We start from the raw sequence: 26,350 nt of genomic DNA, 5'->3' as shown, positions 1-26,350 counted from the left end.
GCGGGGGGGCCCCCCGGGGTTTGGGGGGGGATGGCGTCCCGTTCCCGTTCCGTCACCAACACCGTCCGGCTTTCCACCCGCGCCACGTCCCGGGGGTCCGTCCGTGCCAGCCAGCTGGGGGGGGGACACAAAAAAAAAACCAAAAACTTTATTTTTGGGGGGGACGACAACACCCTGCATCACCCCAGGACCCCCCCAAGACACCCAGAAACCCCGATAAACCCCCCAACCCCCCCAAAACGAGCCCTAAACCCTCTTTAAAAAAGGAAAAGAGATGTTTTGCGGGGTGGGGGGGTTTTTGGGGGGCCCCCCCCCTTACCAGTTGTCATATTTGGGGAGGGGGTGGAGGACCACCCCGTCGGCCTGGAGCTGGCTCAGGAGGGCGGCCCCCTCGGCGGGGGAACCGTCGCAGAGGTGGAGGGCGCGGGGGCGGCAGAGGCGAACCCCCTCTTCGACGAATTGGCGGGCGGGGGGGGGTAAAGCCCCCAGCGCTTCCCCGCCTTCCGGCGGGACCCCCCCCTGAAAAGTCGCCGGGGGGACGCGGGGGACGCACCTGGAGGGGGAAAAAAGGGGGAAAAAAGGGAAAAAAGGGGGGGGGGGAAATGGAGGGGGGGGTTAGAGTCACCCTCAGCCCCCCCCCCCCGCGTTGGGGGTTGCACAACCTGCCCCCCCCCCCCAACCAGCCTCGCTTGGACCTTGGCCTGCCCCAGAGCATGCTGGGAAGGTGTCACCACCCCCCCCCTTAACGTCACCTTTCCTCCCCCCCCCCAGGACAAAACAGGGGGCAAAGGGCGCTGTGGCTGGCCCAAATCCCCCCCCCCAACGGCCATAAAGGGGACCCAGGAGTTTGGGTGCCCCCCAGCCCCCCCCCCATTATCCCCAGCCAATATTCTGCCCCACAGCGCCCCCAAATACCCCCAGGCTGCCCCCCAGCCTCCCCACAATTAATCCCAGCCCCCCATCTGCCCCATAGCCCCCCCCAAAATATCCCCAGACACCCCCCCAGCTGCCCCCATAGCCCCCCCCAGCTGCCCCACAGCCCCCCCAAATGTCCCCAAATTACCCCCAACCCCCCCCACAGCCTCCCCAAGTGTCCCCAGGCTGCCCCCCAGCCCCCCCCCAATTACCCCCAGCCAACACTCTGCCCCGTAGCCCCCCCAAATACCCCCAGACAACCCCCTCCGCTGCCCCATAGCCCCCCCCAAATATCCCCAGCCTGCCCCCCAGCCCTCCCCCCAAGTGTCCCCAGCCAACACTCTGCCCCATAGCCCCCCCCCAAATACCCCCAGGCTGCCCCCCAAATACCCCCAGCCCCCCATCTGCCCCACAGCCCCCCCCCAAATACCCCCAGCCTCCCTCCCAATTATCCCCAGCCCCCCCAAACACCCCCAGCCTGCCCCCCAGCCCCCCCCAACTTGCCCCACGCTCCTCTACAGCCCCCCTAAACCCCCCCCCCGGCTCCCCCCCCCCAAAAATAAACCCCCCCCCCCCCCGGCCCCACTCACCCCCCCAGCCATCCGATGACTTTCTGCATCCCCGCTGCTGCTCTGGCTCAGCCCTGGAGCCCCCCCCCGGCTGGGGGAAGCCCCTTATAACCCCACTGAAAAAGGGGGGGCCAAGGGGCGGAGGGGGGGGGGGGGCAAACAGATCAAGACCAAGGCATTCGGGTGTCCATCGCCCCCCCCTCCCCGGGTGGGGCGTGGTTTGGGGAGCCCCGCCCTCTTTTCCCGCGGGATGATGTAACACCCCGCTGGCCTTGCCCCTTTGTTTGTGTAGGGTCGCCTGGAAAAAAAAAAAAGGGGAAAAAAAAAAAAAAGGGGGGGGGTCATGTGGATGCCTAGGTCCCCTTTTTGATAAGTTGGGGGGGTCTCCAGGGGACTGGAGGGACCCCCCAAGTGTTTGGGGGGGTCCCAAAGCATGTAGACCCCCCCTCAAAGTATGTAGAACCCCCCCAAAGCATGTAGAACCCCCCCCCCAAAGTATTGGGGTGGGGGTCCCCGAGGTCTAGCCCCGCCCCCCAATGGTTGGGGGGTCCCCATAGCATGAGACAGGCCCCCCCCTTTAATAATTAAGGGGGTGCCGGAGGCCTAAGACCCCCCCCTCAAGGATTTGGGGGGGCCCCAGGGTTTCTAGACTCTCCTTAAGGGGTTTGGGGGGGCTCCCTGGGCAGCTAGGCTCCCCCCCCAAAATATTTGGGGTGGTCCCCAGGGTTTCTGGACTCTCCTTAAGGGGTTTGGGGGGGTCTCTGAGGTACATGGGACCCCCCCCGGAGAATTAAGGGGGGCCCCAAGGCACATGGGGTCCCCCTAAACATTAAGGGGGGGTCGCCAAGGCACATGGAACCCCCCCAAAGAATTAAAGGGGGGCCCCAAGGCACATGGAACCGCTCTGAGAATTAAGGGGGGGTCCCCGTGGCACATGGGACCCCCCGAAGAATTAAAGGGGGGGGCCCAAAGCACATAAGATCCATCTAAACATTAAAGGGGGGGTCCCCGAGGCACATGGGACCCCACCCCAAGAATTAAGGGGGGGGGGTCCCCAAGGCACATGGGACCCCCCCAAGAAACAAAGGGGGGAGCCCCAAGGCACATGGGGTCCCCCTAAACATTCGGGGGGGGGTTCCCTGTGGCACATGGGACCCCCCTAAAAATTAAGGGGGGGCCCCCAAGGCACATGGAACCGCTCTGAGAATTAAGGGAGGACCCCAAACCACATGAGACCCTCCTAAACATTAAGGGGGGGCCCCAAGGCACATGGGACCCCCCTAAGAATCAAAGGGGGGCCCCCAAGGCACGAGACCCCCCCCCAAAAAAATTAAATGGGCGGTCCCCGTGGCACATGGGGACCCCCCCAAGAATTAAAAGGGGGTCCCCAAGGCACACGGGACCCCCAAAAAAATTAAAGGGGGGGTCCCCGTGGCAGATGGGACCCCCAAAAAAATTAAAGGGGGGTCCCCAAGGAACATGGGACCCCCAAAAAAATTAAAGGGGGGTCCCCAAGGAACATGGGACCCCCAAAAAAATTAAAGGGGGGTCCCCAAGGAACATGGGACCCCCAAAAAAATTAAAGGGGGGTCCCCAAAGTACATGGGACCCCCCTAAGAATCAAGGGGGGGGCCCCAAGGCACATGGAATCCCCCCAAAGAATTACAGGGGGGGTCCCCGTGGCACATGGAACCCCCGCCTAAGAATTAAAGGGGGGTCCCCAAGGTACATGGGACCCCCCCAAAAAAATTAAAGGGGGGGCCCAAAGCACATAAGACCCTCCCAAACATTAAGGAGGGGTGCCCGTGACACATGGGACCCCCCCTAAACATTAAGGGGGGGGTCCCTGAAACCCCCCCCACCCACCCGAACCCCATTTCGAGCCGTTTTTACCTCATCCCACCGCCTCCGTCCCCAGCCGCGGCTTCGCAGCTCCGACCGCGGCCGCCGCCATGTTCCTCCCCCTTCCCAGAGGCTGGAAACCTTTGTGGGGCCCTGAGGGGCTTCCCCGCTCGGTTAATTAACGAGGAGGGGGATTAATTAACTAAGAGGGGGTTAATTAGAGGCGTTAAACGGCGCTTTTCCCCTCCCCTCAGGCGCTGCGGCGGCGCAGTAATGGCGGATCCCCTCCCGGCTAGAAAATGGCGGGAAGCAGCCGCGCATGCGCGGTGGGGAGAGCCGAGGGGGCGGAGCCTGCGCGGCGGCGGGGCGCGCATGCGCGGAAGCCGGAAGTGAAGCCCAAAGGGAGTGAGGGCGGAAGTGCGGGCAGGCGCCGCGCATGCGCGGTGGGGAGAAGAGGGGCCGGGCGGCTTCGCGCATGCGCAGAAGGCGGAAGTGAAGTCGAGAGGGGTGAGGGCGGAAGTGAGGGCAGAGGCCGCGCATGCGCGTTGGGGAGAAGGGGAGGCCGGTAAGTTCGCGCATGCGCAGTCGTGCGGGGAGCTTTTTGGGGTTTATGAATATTAATGAGCTTCTGTGAATATTAATTAGGGCGAATAAAAGAGGGGAGCGTGGGGTGAATGCGAGGGAGGGTTGGGGAGTATTAATGAGCGCCGGTGGCCCTGCTGGCCGTTAATGAGGCCTGGTTCATTAATATTAATGAGGATTTAGCTGTTAACGAGCGTGACGGCACTTAGCGGTGGTGAATATTAACGAGGATGGGTGTTAACGACTATTAATGGGGATTGGGGTGCGCTCGTGAGCATTTATTGCTGTCTATTTATGAATATTAATGATTATTGATGGCTAATAATAGCTATGAACGACTCTTCATTAGTATTAATGTCTCCTAATTAGCATTTTCATTGAGACATGTTAATATTCATGAGGGCCGCTGAAAGCTGGCAAGCATTAGTGGGTGTGGCTGAGCGTTAATGGTCATTAATAAGTATGAAGCAACATTAATGACTCCCTAATCAATTGATGGTATTATTTCTAATCAATTATTTCAAAATTGTCCTCATTTGGGGTTTTTTTCATCATTAATTACATTAATTAGAGATTTGGGGCCGATTTTTAGGGATTTTTTTGGCCAAAATTAGGGATTTTTTTTTTTTTGGTGCTCGTTTGGGAACGTCAGCCCTTTTTTGGGGCTGTTTCCGGCATTAACGGGATTCTTAATAACCTTAATAATCTTAATAATCACTAATTAATTTCCGTAGGCCGGGGCATTTTTCCAAATTTTCCACCTTTTGCGGGTTTGACCCGTTTTGGGGTGGTAAAGGGGAATTTTGGGTCTGGCCCCCCACCCCGCTGAAGCTCTTCCCCAGGAAACCCCTAATTGGTCCTTCGTTAGGGAAAATTTGGGGTGAAAAAGTACAATTTAGGGGAATTTGGGGAGAACGGGGTTTAAAAAGTACAGAATTGGGGAAATTTGGGGAATTGGGGAAAATTTGGGGAAATTTGGGGAGAATTGGGGAAAATTTGGGGAAATTTGGGGAGAACTGGGGAAATTTGGGGAGAATTGGGGAAGAATTTGGGGAAAATTAGGGGAAATCTGGGAAAATTTGGGGAGACTGGGGGGACATTGGGGAAAATTAGGGCAAATTTGGGCAAATTCAGGGAAAAGCAAGAAAAGTTGGGGAAATATGAGGGAGAAATAGGAGAAATTGTGAGGAAATAAAGGGAAAATTGGGGAAAAATTAGGGGAGATGCAAAAATTAGGGCGGAATTGGGGGAAATTGGGTGAAAATAAGGAAAATCGGGAGAAATTGGGGAATAAATTGGAATTAGGGGAAAATAGGGATAAATTAAGGGAAATATTGGGGAAATTAAGGGAAAATTAGGGGAAATCAGGGGGAATTGGGGAAAAAACAGGGGAAATTGGGGGAAATAAGAAAAGCCAGGGAAAATTAGGCAGAAATTTGGAGAAATTAGTTGGAATTAGGGGAAATGAAGGATAAACTTGGGGAAAATTAGGAGAAATCAGGGAAATTTGGGGGAAATTAGGGGGAGTTGGGGCAAATTTGGGGAAATTGGGGAAAATAAGACACTTTTGGGGGAATTTCTGGAAATTTAGGGGCGTGTAGGAGAAATCAGGGGAAAATTGGGGCAAATTTGGGGAGATCAGGGAAAATTCAGGGCGAATAAGGGGAAATTTGTGTGAAAAAGGGCAGATTGCGGAAAATTGGGGAGAATTAGGGGAAATTGGGGAAAATGGGAAAAGTTAGGGGAAAACTAGGGGAATATAGGGGGAAAATAGGGGAAATGGGGGGGGGAATTGCAGGCAAATTAGCAAAAATTAGGAAAATAAGGGAAAACCAGAGGAAATTGGGGGAAAAAAAAGAAAAATTAGGGGACTGTAGGGGAAAATCAGGGGAAATGGGGGGAATTGTGGGCAGATTAGCCAAATTTGGGAAAATAAGGGATAACCAGAGGAAATTGGGGGGAAATAAGAAAATCTAGGGGAAGAATGGGGGAAAAATAGGGGAAATGGAGGGGGAAATCAGCAAAATTGGGGAAAATTGGAGGGAAACAGGGAAATCAGTGGAAATTGGGGAAAATCGGAGGAAATTGGGGGAAACTGGGGGAAATCAGAGGAAATTAGGGAAAGTTGGAGGAAATTGGGGGAAACTGGGGTAAATCAGAGGAAATTGGGAAAAATCTGAGGAAATTGGGGGAAACTGGGGTAAATCAGAGGAAATTGGGGAAAATCGGAGGAAGTTGGGGGAAACGGGTAAATCAGTGGAAATAATTGGGGAAAATTTGAGGAAATTGGGGGAAATCAGGGGGAAATTGGGGGAAATTTGGGGAAAAACCCGGAAAACTGGGGGCAAATGGGGAAATTTGGCCGCCCGGGTGCCCCCCGGGGTGGGGGATGGGGGCACTCCCGCCCCCCCGCCCCCCCCCAGGTTATTCTTAGGTGAGTTTCGGGGTGGGGGGGTGGGGGGATCTATAGGGCCAGCCCCATATATGGCCACGGGGCGAAGGTGCCCCCCGGCCCCACTGGCGTCACGAGCCGATCGGGTGTCGGGGGGGGTCCCAAAAATATCCCATTGTGGGGGGAGGGGGGGGCCCCACCTGTCCTTTGTCTGTCTGTCCCCTCCCCCCCACCCCGGGCCTTTTGTCTTGCCTCATCCATCCCATAATAAACCCGGGGGGGGGCTATAGGGGGGCCCTATGGGGCTGGGGGGGGTTCTATGGGGCTGGGGGGGGTCTAGAGGGGGAGATATGGGGGGGCCTATGGGGCTGGGGGGGAGCTATAGGGGTCCTATAGGGGAAATATGGGGGTCCTATGGGGTTGGGGGGGATCCTATGGGGCTGGGGGGGGTCCTATGGGGGAGATGGGGAGATACGGGGGTCCTATGGGGCTGGGGGGGGGGTCTATGGGGCTGGGGGGGGGCTATGGGGGGAGATATGGGGGTCCTATGGGGCTGGGGGGGCTATGGGGGTCCTATAGGGGAAATATTGGGGTCCTATGGGGCTGGGGGGGGCTATGGGGGTCCTATGGGGGAGATATGGGGGTCCTATGGGGCTGGGGGGGTCCTATGGGGCTGGGGAGATTCTATGGGGCTGGGGGGGAGCTATAGGGGTCCTATAGGGGAAATATGGGGGTCCTATGGGGCTGGGGGGCATTCTGCGGGGCTGGGGGGGGGTCCTATGGGGCTGGGGGGTCCTATGGGGCTGGGGGGGGGCCCTATAGATCTATGGGGGGTCCCTGTGTCCCCACGGGGCGGTGGGGTGGCCTTGAGGTGGCCTCATCCGTGTCTCCCCCCCCCCCCCCCCGTGGGTGACGTGGTTGGGGGGGGGGAGGGGGGATATAAGGGGGATCCCCCCGGGCGGTGCCCGCAGACCCACGGGCAGGTGGGGCAGGGGGGGACTGGGGGCACTGGGAGGGACTGGGGGGGAACTGGGAGGGTCGAGGGGGGAACTGGGAGGGACTGGGAGGGACTGGGGGAGGGCACTGCGGAAATCCTGGGGGATACTGGGACATACTGGACGGTACCAGGGGGGTTACTGGGGAAGTACTGGTGGGGCTTGGGGGGGGGATGCTGGGACATACTGGGACATACTGGGACATACTGGGACATACTGGTTGTGTCCCGGACCAGCACCAGAGACTCCCGAGTCAGCACCGTGTGTCCTCCCCGCCCCTGAGACCACAGAGAGAGGTGGGGCTGGGCACTGGGAGCACTGGGAGGGAACTGGGAGGGAACTGGGAGGGAACTGGGAGGGACTGGGAGGGAACTGGGGGGCACCGGGAGGGGTCTATGGGGGAACTGGGGGGCACCGGGAGGGGTCTATGGGGGAACTGGGGGGCACCGGCAGGGACTGGGAGATACTGGGAGGAACTGGGAGGGAACTGGGAAGGACTGGGAGGGGTCTATGGGGGAACTGGGGGGAACTGGGAGGGCACTGGGAGGGACTGGGAGGGATGGGGTGGTACTGGTGGGTACTGGGAGGTGCTGGGGTGGGTTAAAGAGCAGGCGCCATAAGGTGCTGGGGAAACTGGGCTGAACTGGGGAGGAACTGGGAGCACTGGGGAGGAACTTGGAATGGGGATGGGGAGCAACCGGGAGGAACTGGGAGCACTGGGGAGGAACGGGAGATGATGGGACCGCCAAGGAAGGACTTGGGGTGGGGTCAACTGGGAAGGAACTGGGTAAACTGGGAAGGAACTGGGAGAACTAGGAAGGAACTGGGAGCATTGGGGAGGGCCTTGGGATGGGGATGGGTCAGTCAACTGGGGAGGAACTGGGAGAACTGGGGAGGAACTGGGAGAACTGGGGAGGAACTGGGAAAAGTCTTGGGTGATGGACTCGGGCTGGAGATGGGTCAACCAAGGGGAACTGGGAGAACTGGAGAAGGCTGGGTGATGATGGGCCCACCAAGGAAGGACTATGATGGGGTCAACTGGGGAGGGACTGGGAGCACTGGGGAGGGACTGGGAGAACTGGGGAGGAACTGGGAAAAGTCTTGGGAGATGGACTCGGGCTGGAGATGGGTCAGCCAGGGGGAACTGGGAGAACTGGAGATAGTGGGTCCACCAGGGAAGGACTTGGGATGGGGTCAACTGGGGAGGGACTGGGAGCACTGGGGAGGGACTGGGAGCACTGGGGAGGGACTGGGAGAACTGGGGAGGGACTGGGAACACTGGGAAGGAACTGGGAGCACTGGGAGGGAAGGGAGAAGGGTTGGGAGATGGACTCAGGCTGGAGATGGGTCAACCGGGGGAACTGGGAGAACTGGAGATGGTGGGTCCACCAGGGAAGGACTTGGGATGGGGTCAACTGGGGAGGGACTTGGAGCACTGGGGAGGGACTGGGAGAACTGGGGAGGGACTGGGAACACTGGGAAGGAACTGAGAGCACTGGGGAGGAAGGGAGAAGCGTTGGGAGATGGACTCGGGCCAGAGATGGGTCAACTACGGAGAACGGGAGAAGACCGGGCAATGATGGGCCCACCGAGGACTTGGGATGGGGTCAACTGGGAAGGAACTGGGAGAACTGGGAGGGTCTGAGGGCCCCCCCCTGCCCCGCCCAGCGCCGCCATGCCCAACGTGGAGATGGCCGAATTCGGGGAGGCGGCCCCGTACCTCCGCAAATCGGAGAAGGAGAGGTTGGCAGCCCAGACCCGCCCCTTCGACCTGAAGAAGGACATCTTCGTCCCCGACGAGAAGGAGGAGTTCGTCAAGGCCACCATCGTCACCCGCGAGGGCGCCAAGATCACCGCCGAGACCGAGCACGGCAAGGTCGGGGCAGGGGCGGGCGGGAGGGGGGGCGTGGCCCGGCCACCGCCACGATCCCGGGACCCCAAAATGGTGTCTCCGTCACACCTGGAACACCTAGAACCCATCCCACCTTCTCTAGAAGCCAGGAAATATCTAGATCCCAGCCCACCTTCTCCAGCACCCAAGGGACATCTAGAACTTCTCCAGCACCCAAGGGACACCCAGACCCCACAACCATCTTCTTGATCACTTGAGGGACACCCACACCTTCCCCAGCACCCAAGGGACACCCAGACCCCAACCCACCTTCTCCAGCACCCCAGGGACACCTAGATGTTCTCCAGCACCCAAGGGACACCTAGACCTTCCCCAGCACCCAAAGGACACCCAGACCCCAACCCACCTTCTCCAGCACCCAAGGGGCACCTACATGTTCTCTAGCACCCAAGGGACACCTAGAACTTCTCCAGCACCCAAGGCACACCCAGACCCCAACCCATCTTCTCCAGCACCCCAGCGACACCCAGACGTTCTCTAGCACCCAAGGGACACCTAGACCCCAACCGACCTTCTCCAGCACCCAAGGGACACCCAGACCCCAACTCCCAGCCCTATGGGTGGGGGGCAAGTCCTTGCCCCGCCCCCCCCGCCGCACCCCATGACGTCCTCCTCCCCCCGAGCAGACGGTGACGGTGAAGGAGGACCAGATCATGCAGCAGAACCCCCCCAAGTTCGACAAGATCGAGGACATGGCCATGCTGACCTTCCTCCACGAGCCCGCCGTCCTCTACAACCTCAAGGAGCGCTACGCCGCCTGGATGATCTACGTGAGCCTTCCCACAAGCCCCTGGGGCACCTGGGAATGGGGCGGGGCTTTCTCCATAGCCTAGGGGCTGGATGGAAGCTGGTGACCCTTCCCTAAAGCTCTTGGGGGACCTAGAACTGGATGGTCCTTCCCGAAAGTCTATGGGTCACCTAGAACCTGGTGTGGCTGCCCCATGGACTTTGGGCCACCTAGAACCTGGTGGCCCTTCTCCAGATCCCCGTGGGCCACCCAGAGCCAAGACGTCCCAATCCAAGACCCCATGGGCCACCCAAACCCAAAATGTCCCATTCCTGGACCCAAGATGTCCCATCCCTGGACACCAAGGGCCACCCAGAGCCAAGATGTCCCATCCGTGGAGCCAAGATGTCCCAACCCAAGACCCCAAGGGCCACCCAGACCTAAGATGTCCCAACTCTGGACCCAAGATGTCCCATCCCTGGACACCAAGGGCCACCCAGAGCCAAAATGTCCCAACCCCAGGCCCCATGGGCCACCCAAAACCAAGATGTCCCATCCCTGGACCCAAGATGACCCATGCCCAGACCCCTCAAGCCACCCAGAGCCAAGATGTCCCATCCCAAGACCCCAAGGGCCACCCAATCCCAGGATGTCCCATCCCTGGACCCAAGATGTCCCAACCCTCAACCCCTCAAGCCACCCAAAGCCAAGATGTCCCAACCCAAGACACCAAAGGCCACCCAGACTCAAGATGTCCCAATCCCTGGACCCCAAGGGCCCCCCAAAACCAAAATGTGCCAACCCCAGACCCCAAGGGCCACCCAAACCCAAAATGTCCCATCCCAAGACCCCAAGGGCCACCCAGTCCCAAGATGTCCCATCCCAAGACCCAAGATGTCCCAACCCCAGACCCCTCAAGCCACCCAGACCCAAGATGTCCCAACTCTGGACCCAAGATGTCCCATCCCTGCACACAAGATGTCCCAACCCAAGACCCCAAGGGCCACCCAAACCCAAAATGTCCCATTCCTGGACCCAAGATGTCCCATCCCTGGACACCAAGGGCCACCCGGAGCCAAGATGTCCCATTCCAAGACCCCAAGGGCCACCCAGACCTAAGGTGTCCCAACTCTGGACCCAAGATGTCCCATCCCAAGACCCCAAAAGCCACCCAAACCCAGGATGTCCCATCCCCACCCCCCTCGGGCCACCCCGACCCGGGACGTCCCCTCCTGGTGGGGTGGCACCCGGTGGCCCTGACCCCCCCGCCCCTTCTCCAGACCTACTCGGGGCTCTTCTGCGTGACGGTCAACCCCTACAAGTGGTTGCCCGTCTACAACGCCGAGGTGGTGGCCGCCTACCGGGGCAAGAAACGGAGTGAAGCTCCGCCCCACATCTTCTCCATCTCCGACAACGCCTACCAGAACATGCTGACGGGTAGGGACCTCCCGCCGCGCCCCCAGGACTGCTCCCACGTGGGGCAGATGTGGGGTGGGAGATGTGGGGCGGAGCCGAGGCGGGTTTCGGAACCTCACGCTTGTCCTCCTCGCCCCACCAGATCGGGAGAACCAGTCCATCCTCATCACGTGAGTGACCTCAGCCCTAAATGTCGTATTAGCCCCGCCCACAGCCAAGCCCCTCCTACTTGGGGCACACCCCTCCCTTCTCCCCACCGGAGCCGCGCCCACCGGCACAGCCAATCCACTTCTTCCCACCTGGACTTGCCTGCGGAGGTCCATAGTCCACCTACTGCAAGCCCCACCCCCTTCCCAGCGAGGCCCCGCCCCTAGCGCCACAGCCCCGCCTCCCAGCACCCACGCCTCACTCTCATTGGCTGCCCCCAGCGGAGAATCCGGGGCGGGGAAGACGGTGAACACCAAGAGGGTCATCCAGTACTTCGCCGTCATCGCCGCCATCGGCGACCGTGGCAAGAAGGAGACGGGGACGCCCGGCAAGGTGAGGGCGGGGGGGGGGCACTGGTGACTGGCCACTGCTCTTACACCCGCCCACCTGCCCAAACAACCAACCAACCAGCCACCCACCCAACCATCCATCCATCCAAGCACCCAACCAACGACCCAACGTCCCAACCAACCAGCCACCCACCCAACCAGCCACCCAACCACCCAACCAAGCATCCAACCACCCAACCACCCAACCAACTAACCAACCACCCAAGCACCCAACCAACCACCCAAGCACCCAACCAACTAGCCAACCACTCAACCGCCCACCAAACCACCCAACCAACGATCCAACTACCCACCCAACCATCCAACCACCCAACCAACCACCCAACCAACCATCCAAGCACCCAACCAACCATCCAAGCACCCAACCAACCATCCAAGCACCCAACCAACGACCCAACCACCCAACCAACCATCCAAGCACCCAACCAACTAACCAACTACCCAAGCACGCAACAAACCACCCGACCAATGATCCAAGCACCCAACCAACTAACCAACCACTCAACCGCCCACCAAACCACCCAACCAACGACCCAACCAACGACCCAACCAACCATCCCAGCACCCAGCCAACCACCCAAGCACCCAACCAACCACCCAACCAACCATCCAACCACCCAGCCAACCACTCAAGCATCCAACCACCCAACCATCCAAGCACCCAACTAACTAACCAACCACCCAAGCACCCAACAAACCACCCGACCAACCACCCAAGCACCCAACCACCCACCCACTGAACCAACCACCCAACCATCCAACCACCCAAGCCCCCAACCAACCACCCAACCAACCACCCAACCAACCACCCAACCATCCAACCACCCAACCAACCACCCAACCAACCACCCAAGCACCCACTGAACCAACCAACCAACCACCCACCCAACCAACCACCCACCCACCCAATCATCTCACCATCCAAGCACCCACCCACCCACGGCATCGACCCACCTCTCCATCCACCCCCACCCCCCCCCCCCCCACCGTGACAGCCCCACCCCCATCGGCCGCGTGTCCCGCCCCCCCCATCACCAGGGCACGCTGGAGGACCAGATCATCCAGGCCAACCCCGCCCTGGAGGCCTTCGGCAACGCCAAGACCGTCCGCAACGACAACTCGTCCCGATTCGTGAGTGGGGCAGGGTCTACAGGGCGGGGTCTATGACGGGGCGGGGTCGACGGGGCGGGGCTCGCTGGCGGAAGGTGGCCGCCTCCATCTCGCGCCGCCGCTCTCCCAGGGCAAGTTCATCCGGATCCACTTCGGGGCCACCGGGAAGTTGGCGTCGGCCGACATCGAGACCTGTGAGTGGGTGGAGGAGGACGTCCGGTTGGCTGTCGTCCGTCCGTCCGTCCGTCTCCTCCTCCCAACCCCGCCCACCTCCTCTCCATCCCCGCCCCAGACCTCCTGGAGAAGTCCCGCGTCATCTTCCAGCTGAAGGCTGAGAGGAACTACCACATCTTCTACCAGATCCTCTCCAACAAGAAGCCGGAGCTGCTGGGTGAGTCACATTCCCGCCCTCCCTGTGGACACCTGACCCCGCCCCCTTTCCCACCCCGCCCTGGGGCGGCTTCCTGCCCATCCCGACCCCGTCTTCTCCTGGCAGACATGATGCTGGTGACCAACAACCCCTACGACTACGCCTTCATCTCCCAAGGAGAGACCACCGTGCCGTCCATCGACGACGCCGAGGAGCTCCTGGCCACCGACGTGAGCCGGGGGGCAACCGGGGGGCGGGCAGGGCGGTTGCCGGGAGAAGACCTCGCCCCACGGTTTCTCCCCCGCAGAGCGCTTTCGACGTCCTGGGCTTCACCCAAGAGGAGAAGAACTCCATCTACAAGCTGACGGGCGCCATCATGCACTTCGGCAACATGAAGTTCAAGCAGAAGCAACGGGAGGAGCAGGCGGAGCCGGACGGCACCGAAGGTGGGGGTCCAATCGGGGTCGAGGGGCGGGAATCGGGGGGAAGCGCGCGGTCCTCCGGGTTCACGTCTTCTCCTCTGCGTCCTCAGAGGCCGACAAGTCGGCCTACCTGATGGGGCTGAACTCGGCCGATCTCCTCAAGGGGTTGTGCCACCCTCGGGTGAAGGTGGGCAACGAGTACGTCACCAAGGGGCAGAATGTCCAGCAGGTGAGGAGGACGTCGCCAAATCTTCCTCCTTTCGGGGCGGCACGGTGCCATCCCGGGCGAGGAGGACACCGAGAACCGCCTCTCACCGCCGGGACGTCCCTTTTCCAGGTGATTTACGCCGTCGGGGCGTTGGCCAAGGCCGTCTACGAGAAGATGTTCAACTGGATGGTGACCAGGATCAACAACTCGCTGGAGACCAAGCAGCCGCGTCAGTACTTCATCGGCGTGCTGGACATCGCCGGCTTCGAGATCTTCGACGTGAGGCTTGGTTGACCTCGTTGCGTTGACCCCGTTGGGTGTTGAGTTGATCCCGTTGACCCCACTGGGCGTTCGGTTGACCCCATTGGGTGTTGTGGTGACCCCGTTGATCCCATTGGGTGTTGCGCTGACTCCATTGGGTGTTGAGTCGACGCTGTTGACCCCGTTGGGCGTTCCGTTGACCCCATTGGGTGTTGAGGTGACCCCGTTGATCCCATTGGGTGTTCCATTGACCCCATTGGGTGTTCAGGTGACCCCGTTGATCCTGTTGGGTGTCGTGTTGACCGCATTGGGTGTTCACTTGACCCCATTGGGTGTTGAGTTGATCCCGTTGACCCTGTTGGGCGTTCAGTTGACCCCATTGCGTGTTGTGGTGATCCTGTTGACCCCGTTGGGTGTTGCATTGACCCCATTGGGTGTTGAGGTGACCCCGTTGATCCCGTTGGGTGTTGCCTTGATCCCATTGGGTGTTGCCTTGATCCCATTGGGTGTTCAGTTCACCCCGTTGGGTGTTGAGGTGACCCTATTGATCCCGTTGGGTGTTGCGTTGACCCCATTGGGTGTTCAGTTGACCCCGTTGGGTGTTGAGGTGACCCCATTGATCCCGTTGGGTGTTGCGGTGACCCCATTGGGTGTTGCGGTGACCCCGTTGATCCCATTGGGCGACACGTTGACCCTCTGGGCCGTCCCCTCCCTCCAGTTCAACAGCTTCGAGCAGCTCTGCATCAACTTCACCAACGAGAAGCTGCAGCAGTTCTTCAACCACCACATGTTCGTGCTGGAGCAGGAGGAGTACAAGAAGGAGGGGATCGAGTGGGAGTTCATCGACTTCGGCATGGACCTCCAGGCCTGCATCGACCTCATCGAGAAGGTACCACCTCCCCCCGGGCCTCCTGGGGGCGGAGGGGGCTCCCGGAGAAGGATCCTTCCCATTGGAGCTCGCCAGGGACCCCGACGGCGGCCAATTGGGTGGCGCTCGGCGTCCTCCGTGGCCGACGAGGTCATCTCCTCCCCAGCCCATGGGGATCATGTCCATCCTGGAGGAGGAGTGCATGTTCCCCAAGGCCACGGACATGACCTTCAAGGCCAAACTCTTTGACAACCACCTGGGCAAGTCGGCCAACTTTGGGAAGCCGCGCAACATCAAAGGGAAGCCGGAGGCCCACTTCGCCCTCATCCACTACGCCGGCACGGTGGACTACAACATCATCGGGTGGTTGCAGAAGAACAAGGACCCCCTCAACGAGACGGTGGTGGGGCTCTACCAGAAGTCGGCCCTCAAGCTCTTGGCCAACCTCTTCGCCAACTACGCCGGGGCTGACGCGCGTAAGGGGCATCCCCTTCCCGAGCGCCCAGGGTTCTTCCCCTCCCGTCCTTGACGTGTCCCATCTTTTCTTCTTCCCCAACAGCCATGGAGAAGGGGAAAGGAGCCAAGAAGAAAGGTTCCTCCTTCCAGACGGTCTCCGCCCTGCACCGGGTGAGGGTCCGGGGGTTAATGGTGGACCCCGGGGTGTGCTGGGGGTGGCCGACACGTGGTAACCCTTGGCTGGGCTCTTCGTTCCCTCCGTCATCTCCTTCTCCACCCACCAGGAGAACCTCAACAAGCTGATGACCAACCTGCGCTCCACCCACCCCCACTTCGTCCGCTGCATCATCCCCAACGAGACCAAGTCTCCCGGTGAGCCAGTCCCCAAGGCTTGATCCGAGAGGGTGGGGCCAAACCCAGGGACCCTGGCCAATGGGGAGCAGCGCCGTGGGGCAGGCCTTGACCCACCGCTCATGATGACACACCCCCCCCTCCCCCCAACTAGGTGTGATGAACAACCCCCTGGTGATGCACCAGCTCCGCTGCAACGGGGTGCTGGAGGGCATCCGCATCTGCCGCAAGGGCTTCCCCAACCGCATCCTCTACGGGGACTTCCGCCAGCGGTAGTAGACGTGGACCGTGGGGCGCGGGGAGGGGGCGGACAACCCCGCCGGGGCTGATTCGGGGCCCGTCCCGCCCCCAGGTACCGCATCCTGAACCCGGCGGCCATCCCCGAGGGGCAGTTCATCGACAGCCGCAAGGGCGCCGAGAAGCTCCTGGGGTCCCTTGACATCGACCACAACCAGTACAAGTTCGGGCACACCAAGGTGAGGTCGCGTGGTCTCCCCGAGGGCTCGGGGACATCCCGGTCCCACCATCCCCGTGTCCACCTGAGCTTCCTCCATCCACCCACCCTCTACCGACCCACCAAACCCCCCCCCACTGACCTGTAGCACTGACCTTCATCTCTCCTCGAAGGTCTTCTTCAAGGCCGGGCTGCTGGGGCTGCTGGAGGAGATGCGGGACGAGCGCCTGGCCCGCATCATGACCCGCTTGCAGGCCCAAGTCCGCGGTTTCCTCTCCCGCCAGGAGTTCAAGAAGATCCTGGAACGCCGGTGGGCGGTGGGGCGGCGGCGGCGGCGGGGTCCACGTTGGGCGGGAGTCCCCCGGTGACCCCCCCCCGTCTTGCTGTGCCCCACTCAGGGACTCGCTGCTGGTGATCCAGTGGAACGTCAGGGCCTTCATGGGGGTGAAGAACTGGCCGTGGATGAAGCTCTACTTCAAGATCAAGCCCTTGCTGAAGAGCGCCGAGACGGAGAAGGAGATGCAGGTGGGGCAGGGATGGACGGAGAGGGCGGGAGGAAGAGCGGGTGGGCGGACGGAGAGGTGGAGGGGTACGCCGGGAGGACGCGAGGTTTACAGGGGACCTTCGTGCCTCCCCCAGACCATGAAGGAGGAGTTTGGGCGGCTGAAGGAGGCCCTGGAGAAGTCGGAGGCCCGGCGGAAGGAGCTGGAGGAGAAGATGGTGTCCATGCTGCAGGAGAAGAACGACCTCCAGCTCCAAGTGCAGGCCGTGAGTGGCGGAGATGGCCCCAGCCCGTCCCTCCTCCTTCCTTCCCCCTCCCACCCACCTTCCCCCTTTCCAGGAGCAAGACAACCTCGCCGACGCCGAGGAGCGCTGCGACCAGCTGATCAAGAACAAGATCCAGCTGGAGGCCAAGGTGAAGGAGCTGACGGAGCGGCTGGAGGACGAGGAGGAGATGAACGCCGAGCTGACGGCCAAGAAGAGGAAGCTGGAGGACGAGTGCTCGGAGCTGAAGAAGGACATCGATGACCTGGAGTTGTCTTTGGCCAAGGTGGAGAAGGAGAAACACGCCACCGAGAACAAGGTGAGGGCGGGGAGAAGCCTCGACCCCGAGCTGAGGGGACTCCAGTCAACTCAGCCTGGTTGGGTTGGGAAGACTCAAGGCTCGTTGGGTTGGGAAGACCCAAAGCTGGTTGGGTTGGGCTACATCAAGAAGCCCCAAGGCGGGTTGGGTCATGAAGACCCAAGGCTGGTTGGGAAGACCCAAGACTGGTTGGTTTGGGAAGACCCAAGGCTCGTTGGGTTGGGTCATGAAGATCCAAGGCTGGTTGGGTTGGGAAGACCCAAGGCTCGTTGGGTTGGGTTGGGAAGACCCAAGGCTGGTTGGGTTGGGAAGACCCAAGGCTGGTTGGGTTGCGTCACCAAGACCCAAGGCTGGTTTGGTTGGGTTGGGAAGACCCAAGGCTGGTTGGGTTGGGAAGACCCAAGGCTGGTTGGGTTCTCCTGCGTCTCCTGACTTAGGCCCAGCTCAACCAAGAGCGAGAACGACCTCCTCCCTCCTGCCCTACCTCCGGCACCGAGCTGGAGGCCTGATGTTTCTCCTCCTGCAGGTCAAGAACCTCACCGAGGAGATGGCTGGGCTGGACGAGATCATCGTCAAGCTGACGAAGGAGAAGAAGGCCCTGCAGGAAGCTCACCAGCAAGCGCTGGACGACCTGCAGGCGGAGGAAGACAAGGTCAACACCTTGACGAAGGCCAAAGTCAAGCTGGAGCAGCAAGTGGACGACGTGAGTCCCGTCCCGCCCGCAGCTGGTCCCGCGGGGGGCGAAGGTCCTGCCGGGGTGGGTGTTTTGGGGGCTGACGGGGGGGGCGGTCTCTGCCTCGCTCGCAGCTGGAGAGCTCGCTGGAGCAGGAGAAGAAGATCCGGATGGACCTGGAACGGGCCAAGAGGAAGCTGGAAGGCGACTTGAAGCTGGCGCAGGAGAGCATCATGGACCTGGAGAACGACAAGCAGCAATTGGATGAAAGGCTGAAGAAGTAGGGCCCCCTCCCACCCCGCTCATCCTTTACCCATAATCCCGCTCTCTGCCGAGAACCCGGGAGCGCGACGCGTTGGCGTTTCTCCCCCCGCCCAGGAAAGACTTTGAGCTCAACGCGCTCAACGCCAGAATCGAGGACGAGCAAGCGATCGCCGCCCAGCTCCAGAAGAAGCTGAAGGAGCTTCAGGTGAGGCGGAGGAAGGGGCGGGGGCAGCTTGTGGGCCAATCGGGAGGAGGGGCTGGTCCTCCCCCTTTTCTTCTTCCCACCTTTTCGAGAAGGACCTAGAGCGGCAACGCCGCCCACCCCAGGTCTGGAGCTCAAGGCACGTCCCTTCATCCAGCCCCTCCCCGTGATTTATCGCCTCAAAACGACTCACGGGTTGCCGGGCGGGTTGTCTTTGGGGTGGGGGTGAGCTGAACCAATGGGGCTGGAGCACTCGGGGTTGGTGGGGTTGCTCGAGGAGGGTCACGTGAGCTGAGCAGACCGTCTGGGTTGGATCACGTTGACTCTAATGTCCTCGGAGAAGGTTGCGCTGAGCAGCTCAAGGGTTGGTTGAGCTGAATGTCCTCAAGACTGGTTGAGTTGAAGAGTCTCCCGTTGGTTGGGTTGACTTTAGTTGACTTGAAGAGTCTGTAGCTGGTTGGGTTGAGTTGAAGAGTCTCCAGCTGTTGGGTCGAGCTGCATTGAGTTGAAGAGTCTACAGCTGGTTGGGGTGGGTTGAAGAGTCTCCAAGCTGTTGGGTTGACTTGAGTTGGGTTGAAGAGTCTCCAGCCAGTTGGGCTGACTTGAGAGGAAGAGTCTCCAGCTGGTTGGGTTGAGTTGACTTGAGTTGAAGAGTATCCAGCCAGTTGGGTTGAAGAGTCTCCAGCCAGTTGGGTTGAAGAGTGTCCAACTGGTTAGGCTGAGTTGAAGAGTCTCCAATCTGTTGCGTTGACTTGAGTTGGGTTGAAGAGTCTCTAGCTTGTTGGGCTGACTTGAGAGGAAGTCTCCAGCTGGTTGGGTTGAGTTGAAGAGTCTCCAGCCTGTTGGGTTGACCTGCGTTGAGTTGAAGAATATCCAGCTACTTGGGTTGAAGAGTCTCCAGCTGGTTGGGTTGAGTTGAAGACTCTCTAGCTGGTTGGGTTGAAGAGTCAACAGCTGGTTGGGTTGACTTGGGTTGAGTTGAAGAGTCTCCAGCCAGTTGGGTTGACCTGAGTTGGGTTGAAGAGTCTCCAGCTGGTTGGGTTGAAGAGTCTCCAGCCGGTTGGGTTGAGCTGTGTTGAGTTGAAGAGTCTCCAGCCTGTTGGGTTGACCTGAGTTGGGTTGAAGAGTCTCCAGCTGGTTGGGTTGAAGAGTCTCCAGCCGGTTGGGTTGAGTCAAGTGGATGAGTTGGGCAGAGTCGAGCCCGACAACGGTGTCCCTGTCCCCGGACCGCAGGCGCGGATCGAGGAGCTGGAGGAGGAGCTGGAGGCGGAGCGGACGGGCAGGGCCAAGGTGGAGAAGCTGCGCTCGGACCTGTCGCGGGAGCTGGAGGAGATCAGCGAGCGGCTGGAGGAGGCGGGCGGCGCCACCTCGGTGCAGATCGAGCTCAACAAGAAGCGGGAGGCGGAGTTCCAGAAGATGCGGCGGGACCTGGAGGAGGCCACGCTGCAGCACGAGGCCACGGCCGCCGCGCTGCGCAAGAAGCACGCCGACAGCGTGGCCGAGCTCAGCGAGCAGATCGACAACCTGCAGCGCGTCAAGCAGAAGCTGGAGAAGGAGAAGAGCGAGCTCAAGCTGGAGCTGGACGACGTCGGCTCCAACATGGAGCAGCTGATCAAGGCCAAGGTAGGAGTTGGGTCTCCAGCCGTGAAGGGACAACTCTTCCCTCGCTCTCCCTACGTCCCCTTCCATCTTCCTGCCCTTCCTGTCTCCAGGCCAACCTGGAGAAGATGTGCCGCACCATGGAAGACCAGATGAACGAGCACCGGACCAAGTCCGAAGAGGCTCAACGCATGGTCAACGACCTCACCACCCAACGGGCCAAGCTGCAGACGGAGAACGGTGAGGGCCTCGCTCTTCCCCGTCCCAATCGCCAATCCCGTGGCCAGCGGGGCGGCTTTGGGGTCTCTCCAGCCAGTGATTGTCCACCTTTCCACCCCGCAGGCGAGCTCTCCAGGCAGCTGGAGGAGAAGGAAGCCTTCATCAACCAGCTGACGCGAGGGAAACTCACCTACACCCAGCAGCTGGAGGACCTCAAGAGGCAGCTGGAGGAGGAGGCCAAGGTAGGGCTTCATTGGGGAGGTCGGTGGGGCTGGAAGACGCCCCCAAAATCAAGGCTGAGGTTGGTTTGGGACTGGGGCGCCGCGTGAGCCTGTCCTCCGGGTGGGAGACAACGACTTGAGGGTCCTCGGGAAGTTTGGTGGGGTTGGTGGGTCTTCAAGGAGGTTGGTTGGGTTGGTTCAGAGGAGGTTGGGTGGGTCTAAAGAAGGTTGGGTCGGTCTCGCGGAGTTTGGGTGGGTCTACAGAAGGTCTACGAAAGGTTGGGTTGGTCCCGAGGCGGTCGGGTGGGTCTACGGAAGGTCTATGGAAGGTTGGGTTGGTCCCGAGGAGGTTGGGTTAGGGTCTACAGAAGGTTGGGGAGATGAAGACCAGCTCTTAGTGGCTTGGAGAACCCCAAGAGGGCTCCAGTTGACGTGGACCCAACGGTCCCACCTTCTCCTCGCCCTCCCCCCCCAGGCCAAGAACGCGCTGGCCCACGCTCTCCAGTCGGCCCGGCACGACTGCGACCTGCTGCGGGAGCAGTACGAGGAGGAGACGGAGGCCAAGGCCGAGCTCCAGCGCTCGCTCTCCAAGGCCAACTCCGAGGTGGCGCAGTGGCGGACCAAGTACGAGACGGACGCCATCCAGCGCACCGAGGAGCTGGAGGAGGCCAAGTGAGTCACCTCCCCACGGGTGCTGAGGCTCTCCCGTGGGTGGTGGGACCCGCTCGGTCTTGCCGGCCGTCACCGCCCCTCTTCCCTCAAGCAGCCACCACCCAGGACGTTGGGCTGCTTCACGCGTGGTAGATCTAGAGCCCAATTTGTGGACTAGAAACCCATTTTGAGGAACCTAGACCGTCCGCAACCCTCACGAGTCCTACCACCGTCTTCCTCTCAAATGTCTTCGTTTTGCGGGTGACCAACCGGCTGGGCTGGTGGGGTCACACGTAGGTTTTTCCCCTCCGTCCGGCAGGAAGAAGCTGGCCCAGCGGCTGCAGGAGGCTGAGGAGGCGGTGGAGGCGGTCAACGCCAAGTGCTCCTCCCTGGAGAAGACCAAGCACCGGCTGCAGAACGAGATCGAAGACCTCATGGCGGACCTGGAGCGGTCGAACGCGGCGGCCGCCGCCCTGGACAAGAAGCAGAGGAACTTCGACAAGGTTGGGGGCACCGAGGACGGGTGGGAGGAGGAGGAGGGTGGGAAGGGGGCGGAGAGACGTGGGGCCCGCCCATCGTACCCACCAAAGACGGGCAGGAGAAGCAGCCCAGAAGAAAGGTGGGCAACTCTCGAGGGCCGTGTTTCGGCAGAGCTTCAAGTCCCACCAGGAGATTGCTGGGGAGAGGAGGAGGAGGATGAAGAGAGGGTTCTTCATGGGGGAAGCAGCTGGTGACGGGGGTCCTGGTGATGTCCCCATAGATCTTGTCCGAGTGGAAGCAGAAGTTCGAGGAGTCGCAGACGGAGCTGGAGGCGTCGCAGAAGGAGGCCAGGTCCCTCAGCACCGAGCTCTTCAAGCTGAAGAACGCCTACGAGGAGTCGCTCGAGCACCTGGAGACCTTCAAGAGGGAGAACAAGAACCTCCAAGGTGAGACCGCGGGGCACGTCCCACCCCGCTCTTCCCCGCCGCCGTCCACGTGACCCGGCGGGATCTCCCCCGCGCAGAGGAGATCTCGGACCTGACGGAGCAGCTGGGCGCCAGCCACAAGACCATCCACGAGCTGGAGAAGGCGCGGAAGCAGCTGGACGCCGAGAAGCTGGAGCTCCAAGCCGCGCTGGAGGAGGCCGAGGTGAGCCGAGGCGCGTCCCCACGCCTCCCCGTCTCCTGCCGGTCTCCTCCGGGGTCCTCGACGTCCTCTCCGTGCCCCCCAGGCCTCTCTGGAGCACGAGGAGGGCAAGATCCTGAGGGCCCAGCTGGAGTTCAACCAGGTGAAGGCGGACTACGAGCGCAAGCTGGCCGAGAAGGACGAGGAGACGGAGCAGGCCAAGCGCAACCACCTGCGGGCGGTGGACTCGCTGCAGACCTCGCTGGACGCCGAGACCCGGAGCCGCAACGAGGCGCTGAGGCTGAAGAAGAAGATGGAGGGCGACCTCAACGAGATGGAGCTCCAGCTCGGCCACGCCAACCGCCTGGCCGCCGAGGCCCAGAAGCAAGTCAAGACCTTGCAGGGCTACCTCAAGGTACCCGTCAGACGGCCGTCCCGCGAGGAGGCGAGGCGTCGCCGTTCCCGCCGCCCCGCGGCGGCGACCCCCCCTTCCGCACCCTCCCCGCTGACCGTCGCCCCCTCCCCGCGCCGCCCGGCAGGACACGCAGCTGCAGTTGGACGACGCGGTGCGGGTCAACGAGGACCTGAAGGAGAACGTCGCCATCGCGGAGCGGAGGAACAACCTCCTGCAGTCGGAGCTGGAGGAGCTGCGGGCGGCGGTGGAGCAGAGCGAGAGGGCCCGCAAGTTGGCCGAGCAGGAGCTGATCGAGGCCAGCGAGAGGGTCCAGCTCCTCCACTCGCAGGTGAGACCTCCCGGAGCTCCCAGGAGAGAGGTCGCCTCCGACCCTGGAGAAACCGGGGGCGCGGGCGGCTGCTGGGTCGGGTCGTCGAGAGCTCCGGGCGAAGCCCCACGGCCACCTCCCGAGAGCCGCTCTGCCGTCTCCAGAACACCAGCCTCATCAACCAGAAGAAGAAGATGGAGGGCGACATCTCCCAGCTGCAGGCGGAGGTGGAAGAGGCCATCCAGGAGTGCAGGAACGCCGAGGAGAAGGCCAAGAAGGCCATCACCGACGTGAGTGCCGCGGGGGGGACCCGCGCCCGGGGGGGGGACGGAGAAGGCGCCCGGGGCCGCCTCCTCCCATCGCTTCTCTCCTCGGGCAGGCGGCCATGATGGCCGAGGAGCTGAAGAAGGAGCAGGACACCAGCGCCCACCTGGAGCGGATGAAGAAGAACATGGAGCAGACCATCAAGGACCTGCAGCTGCGGTTGGACGAGGCCGAGCAGTTGGCCCTCAAGGGGGGCAAGAAGCAGCTGCAGAAGCTGGAGGCCCGCGTCAGGGAGCTGGAGAACGAGCTGGAGGCCGAGCAGAAGCGCAACGCCGAGAGCGTCAAGGGCCTCCGCAAGTCCGAGCGGCGCGTCAAGGAGCTCAGCTACCAGGTGGAGTGCCTGGGGTGGCCCGGAAGGTCGCCCGCTGGCCCCGCGGCCACAGCGACCTACGGCCGATGCCGTAGCGTGACCTAGAAGGCGGTTGACCCGGTGGTCAGGGAGACGCGGGTTACCCAGGCCACCCACTGCCTCCATGTCTGATGCTGTAGCATGACCTAGAACATGGTTGACCTGGTGGCCAGGGGGACATGGGTTACCCAGACCACCCACTGCCTCCATGTCCGATGCCATAGCGTGACCTAGAACGCGGTTGACTCAGTGGCCACTGGACACGGGTTACCCAGACCACCCACTGCCTCCATGCCCGACCCTGTTGTATGACCTAGAACACGGTTGACGTGGTAGCCAGGGGGACACGGGTTACCCAGACCACCCACTGCCTCCATGTCCGGTGCCGCAGCATGACCTAGAACACAGGTGACCCGGTGGCCGTGAGCCCCCCAGGCCACCTCCTGCCCTCCCAGCATCCCCAGGGTCTTTGCGTGACCCAGAACCTCACGTGGGACCTCGGCAGGGCCAAGAAGCCACCTTCACCCTGGGGGTCAACCCTACCTTCTGCCCCATAGCCGAGACGACCCACAGATCTTGAGACGTTCCGCTCCACCCCCCCTAGAACATCGTTAATCATCTCCTGACCCTAATTGCTCTCGTGGTGCCCCAGAGCACGGATGGGTCTGGGTCCTGACCCACATGTGTCTCACCTGGCAGACGGAAGAGGACCGCAAGAACCTGGTCCGGCTGCAGGACCTGGTGGACAAGCTCCAGCTGAAGGTCAAGGCCTACAAGCGGCAGGCGGAGGAGGCGGTGAGCGCTGGGGGGGGCGGCCATGGGGCCACGCCCTAGGATGGAGTGGGGTGGGGCTGGGACGCAGGAGAGGGTGTGGGGAATCCCAGGGGACCTGGACATGGCGTGATCAGGGGTGGGGAGGGTGGGTCAAGGGAGAGATGGAGGGGGGGACAGAGGGATGACGGTGGGATGGATGAAGGTTGGAGGGATGGATGGAAGGTGGGAGAGATGGTTGGTTGGTTGGATGGATGGATGGAAGGTTGGATGGATGGATGGTTGAGTGGATGGTTGAATGACGGGACGGAAGGATCCAACCCGCGTTGCTTGGGTGGATGGAAGGTGGGACGGATGGACGGTTGAGTGCCTGGAAGGTGGGACAAGTGGCTAGAAGGTTGGATGGATGGATGGGTGGATGGATGGAAGAAGGTTGAGTTGATGGCTGGTTGGATGGTTGAGTGGATGGAAGGTGGGACAAGTGGCTAGAAGGATGGATGGGTGGGTGGGTGGATGCTTGGGTGTATGGCCAGAAGGTTGAGTAGATTGCTAATTGGATGGTTGAGTGGATGCGTGAGTGGATGAGGAGGTGGTTGGTTGGATGGTTGAGTGGATGGTTGGATGAGGAACTGGTTGGATGGATGGTCGGGTGGATGGTTGAGTGGATGGAAGGTGGGACAACTGGCTAGAAGGTTGGATGGATTGGTGGATGGATGGAGAGATGGGTGGACAGTTGAGTAGATGGCTGGTTGGATGGTTGATTGGATGAGGAGCTGGTTGGGTGGATGATTGGATGGTTGAGTGGATGAGGAGATGGTTGGTTGGATGATTGGGTGGATGGTTGGGTAGTGGGATGGTTGGTTGGATGAGGAGATGGTTGAGTGGATGGTTGGGCGAATGGCTGGAAGGTTGAGTAGATGGTTGGTTGGGTGGTTGATTGGCTGAGGAGATGGTTGGTTGGATGGCTTGGTGGATGGTTGGATGGATGGTTGGATGAGGAGATGGTTGGGTGGATGGATGACTGGTGGGATGGATGGGTGGATGCCTGGAAGGTTGAGTAGATGGCTGATCGGATGGTTGATTGGATGAGGAGCTGGTTGGTTGGATGGTTGGGTGGATGAAGGTGGGTTGGATGGCTGGAAGGCGGGATGCTTGGCTGGATGGCGTGACCGAGGGAACACTAAGAAGCGCAGAGAGACGGACAGCTGGACGGCCGGTAGGACAGCTGGACGGGTGGCAGGTGGGACAGACGGACGGATGGATGGGGGGCAGCCCCACCGACGCCCCCCCCAACCTCTCCGCCCCCAGGAGGAACAGGCCAACACCAACCTGGCCAAGTTCCGCAAGGCGCAGCACGAGCTGGACGAGGCGGAGGAGCGCGCCGACATCGCCGAGTCCCAGGTCAACAAGCTGCGGGCCAAGAGCCGCGACATCGGCGCCAAGGTGGGACCTTCCCCCTGCCCCACGGCTGCCCCACGGCCGCCCCACGGCTGCCCCACGGCCGCGTCCTCACCCCGATCTTCTCTCCCCGCGGCCGTCGCAGAAGCTCCACGAGGAGGAGTGACCCCCCCCACCGCCACCGCCCCCCTCCCCCCCTTGTCCAAGACGAGGCCCTAACGACGTAGAAGTAGTTCGTTAATTAGCGACGACCGGAAGAACCGAGTAGTCCGTTGGGGGGGGGTGGTGTTGGGCGGAGGGACGCGTCGTCTCCTCGCCCACCCCCCCCCCCCCAAAAAAAAAACGACCACAGAGAAGCATCA

General features: G+C 61.2%; 2 protein-coding genes across 2 annotated transcripts in view; one reads left to right on the top strand and one right to left on the bottom strand.

Moving 5' to 3' along the window:
* Positions 1-3,626, bottom strand: part of LOC142027956 (uncharacterized) — a 4,495-nt gene extending 869 nt beyond the window's left edge. Inside the window, exons 1-4 of the mRNA XM_075022110.1 lie at positions 3,378-3,626; positions 1,506-1,600; positions 320-553; positions 11-114 (exon numbers count right to left, since the gene is read on the bottom strand). Coding sequence (XP_074878211.1) covers positions 11-114; positions 320-553; positions 1,506-1,534 — 367 coding nt within the window. The 5' untranslated portion in view covers positions 1,535-1,600; positions 3,378-3,626. The remainder of the gene's footprint in view (positions 1-10; positions 115-319; positions 554-1,505; positions 1,601-3,377) is intronic.
* A 3,817-nt stretch (positions 3,627-7,443) lies between these two features.
* Positions 7,444-26,178, top strand: LOC142027972 (myosin-7). The gene is made up of 40 exons (XM_075022121.1): positions 7,444-7,591; positions 8,964-9,171; positions 9,834-9,977; positions 11,215-11,371; positions 11,493-11,520; positions 11,779-11,890; positions 12,946-13,038; positions 13,148-13,211; positions 13,310-13,408; positions 13,514-13,617; positions 13,695-13,833; positions 13,920-14,038; positions 14,147-14,296; positions 14,997-15,167; positions 15,313-15,622; positions 15,706-15,773; positions 15,887-15,974; positions 16,108-16,225; positions 16,306-16,429; positions 16,581-16,717; positions 16,806-16,932; positions 17,047-17,175; positions 17,249-17,491; positions 18,018-18,194; positions 18,299-18,444; positions 18,543-18,633; positions 19,864-20,253; positions 20,343-20,469; positions 20,572-20,690; positions 21,145-21,341; positions 21,640-21,823; positions 22,081-22,246; positions 22,324-22,448; positions 22,531-22,839; positions 22,964-23,167; positions 23,311-23,436; positions 23,526-23,801; positions 24,519-24,614; positions 25,899-26,033; positions 26,134-26,178. The coding sequence occupies exons 2-40, from the start codon at positions 8,971-8,973 to the stop codon at positions 26,152-26,154; spliced, it is 5,814 nt and encodes a 1,937-aa protein (XP_074878222.1). The 5' UTR covers positions 7,444-7,591; positions 8,964-8,970; the 3' UTR covers positions 26,155-26,178.
* The last annotated feature ends 172 nt before the right edge of the window (positions 26,179-26,350 follow it).

The sequence above is a fragment of the Buteo buteo genome, unplaced genomic scaffold, assembly GCF_964188355.1.
Source record: "Buteo buteo unplaced genomic scaffold, bButBut1.hap1.1 HAP1_SCAFFOLD_98, whole genome shotgun sequence".
NCBI lineage: Eukaryota > Metazoa > Chordata > Aves > Accipitriformes > Accipitridae > Buteo > Buteo buteo.
The sequence above is the reverse complement of the archived record's forward strand: the minus strand, read 5'-3'. Positions and strand labels throughout refer to the sequence as shown.

Bases quoted from the DNA above. Each gene is read 5' to 3' on its own strand.
- LOC142027972 (XM_075022121.1), top strand. From the start codon at position 8,971: ATGCCCAACGTGGAGATGGCCGAATTCGGGGAGGCGGCCCCGTACCTC. The intron at 15,774-15,886 runs GTGAGGGTCCGG...TCCACCCACCAG, and splicing joins CGGTCTCCGCCCTGCACCGG to GAGAACCTCAACAAGCTGAT. The intron at 18,195-18,298 runs GTGAGTCCCGTC...CCTCGCTCGCAG, and splicing joins TGGAGCAGCAAGTGGACGAC to CTGGAGAGCTCGCTGGAGCA.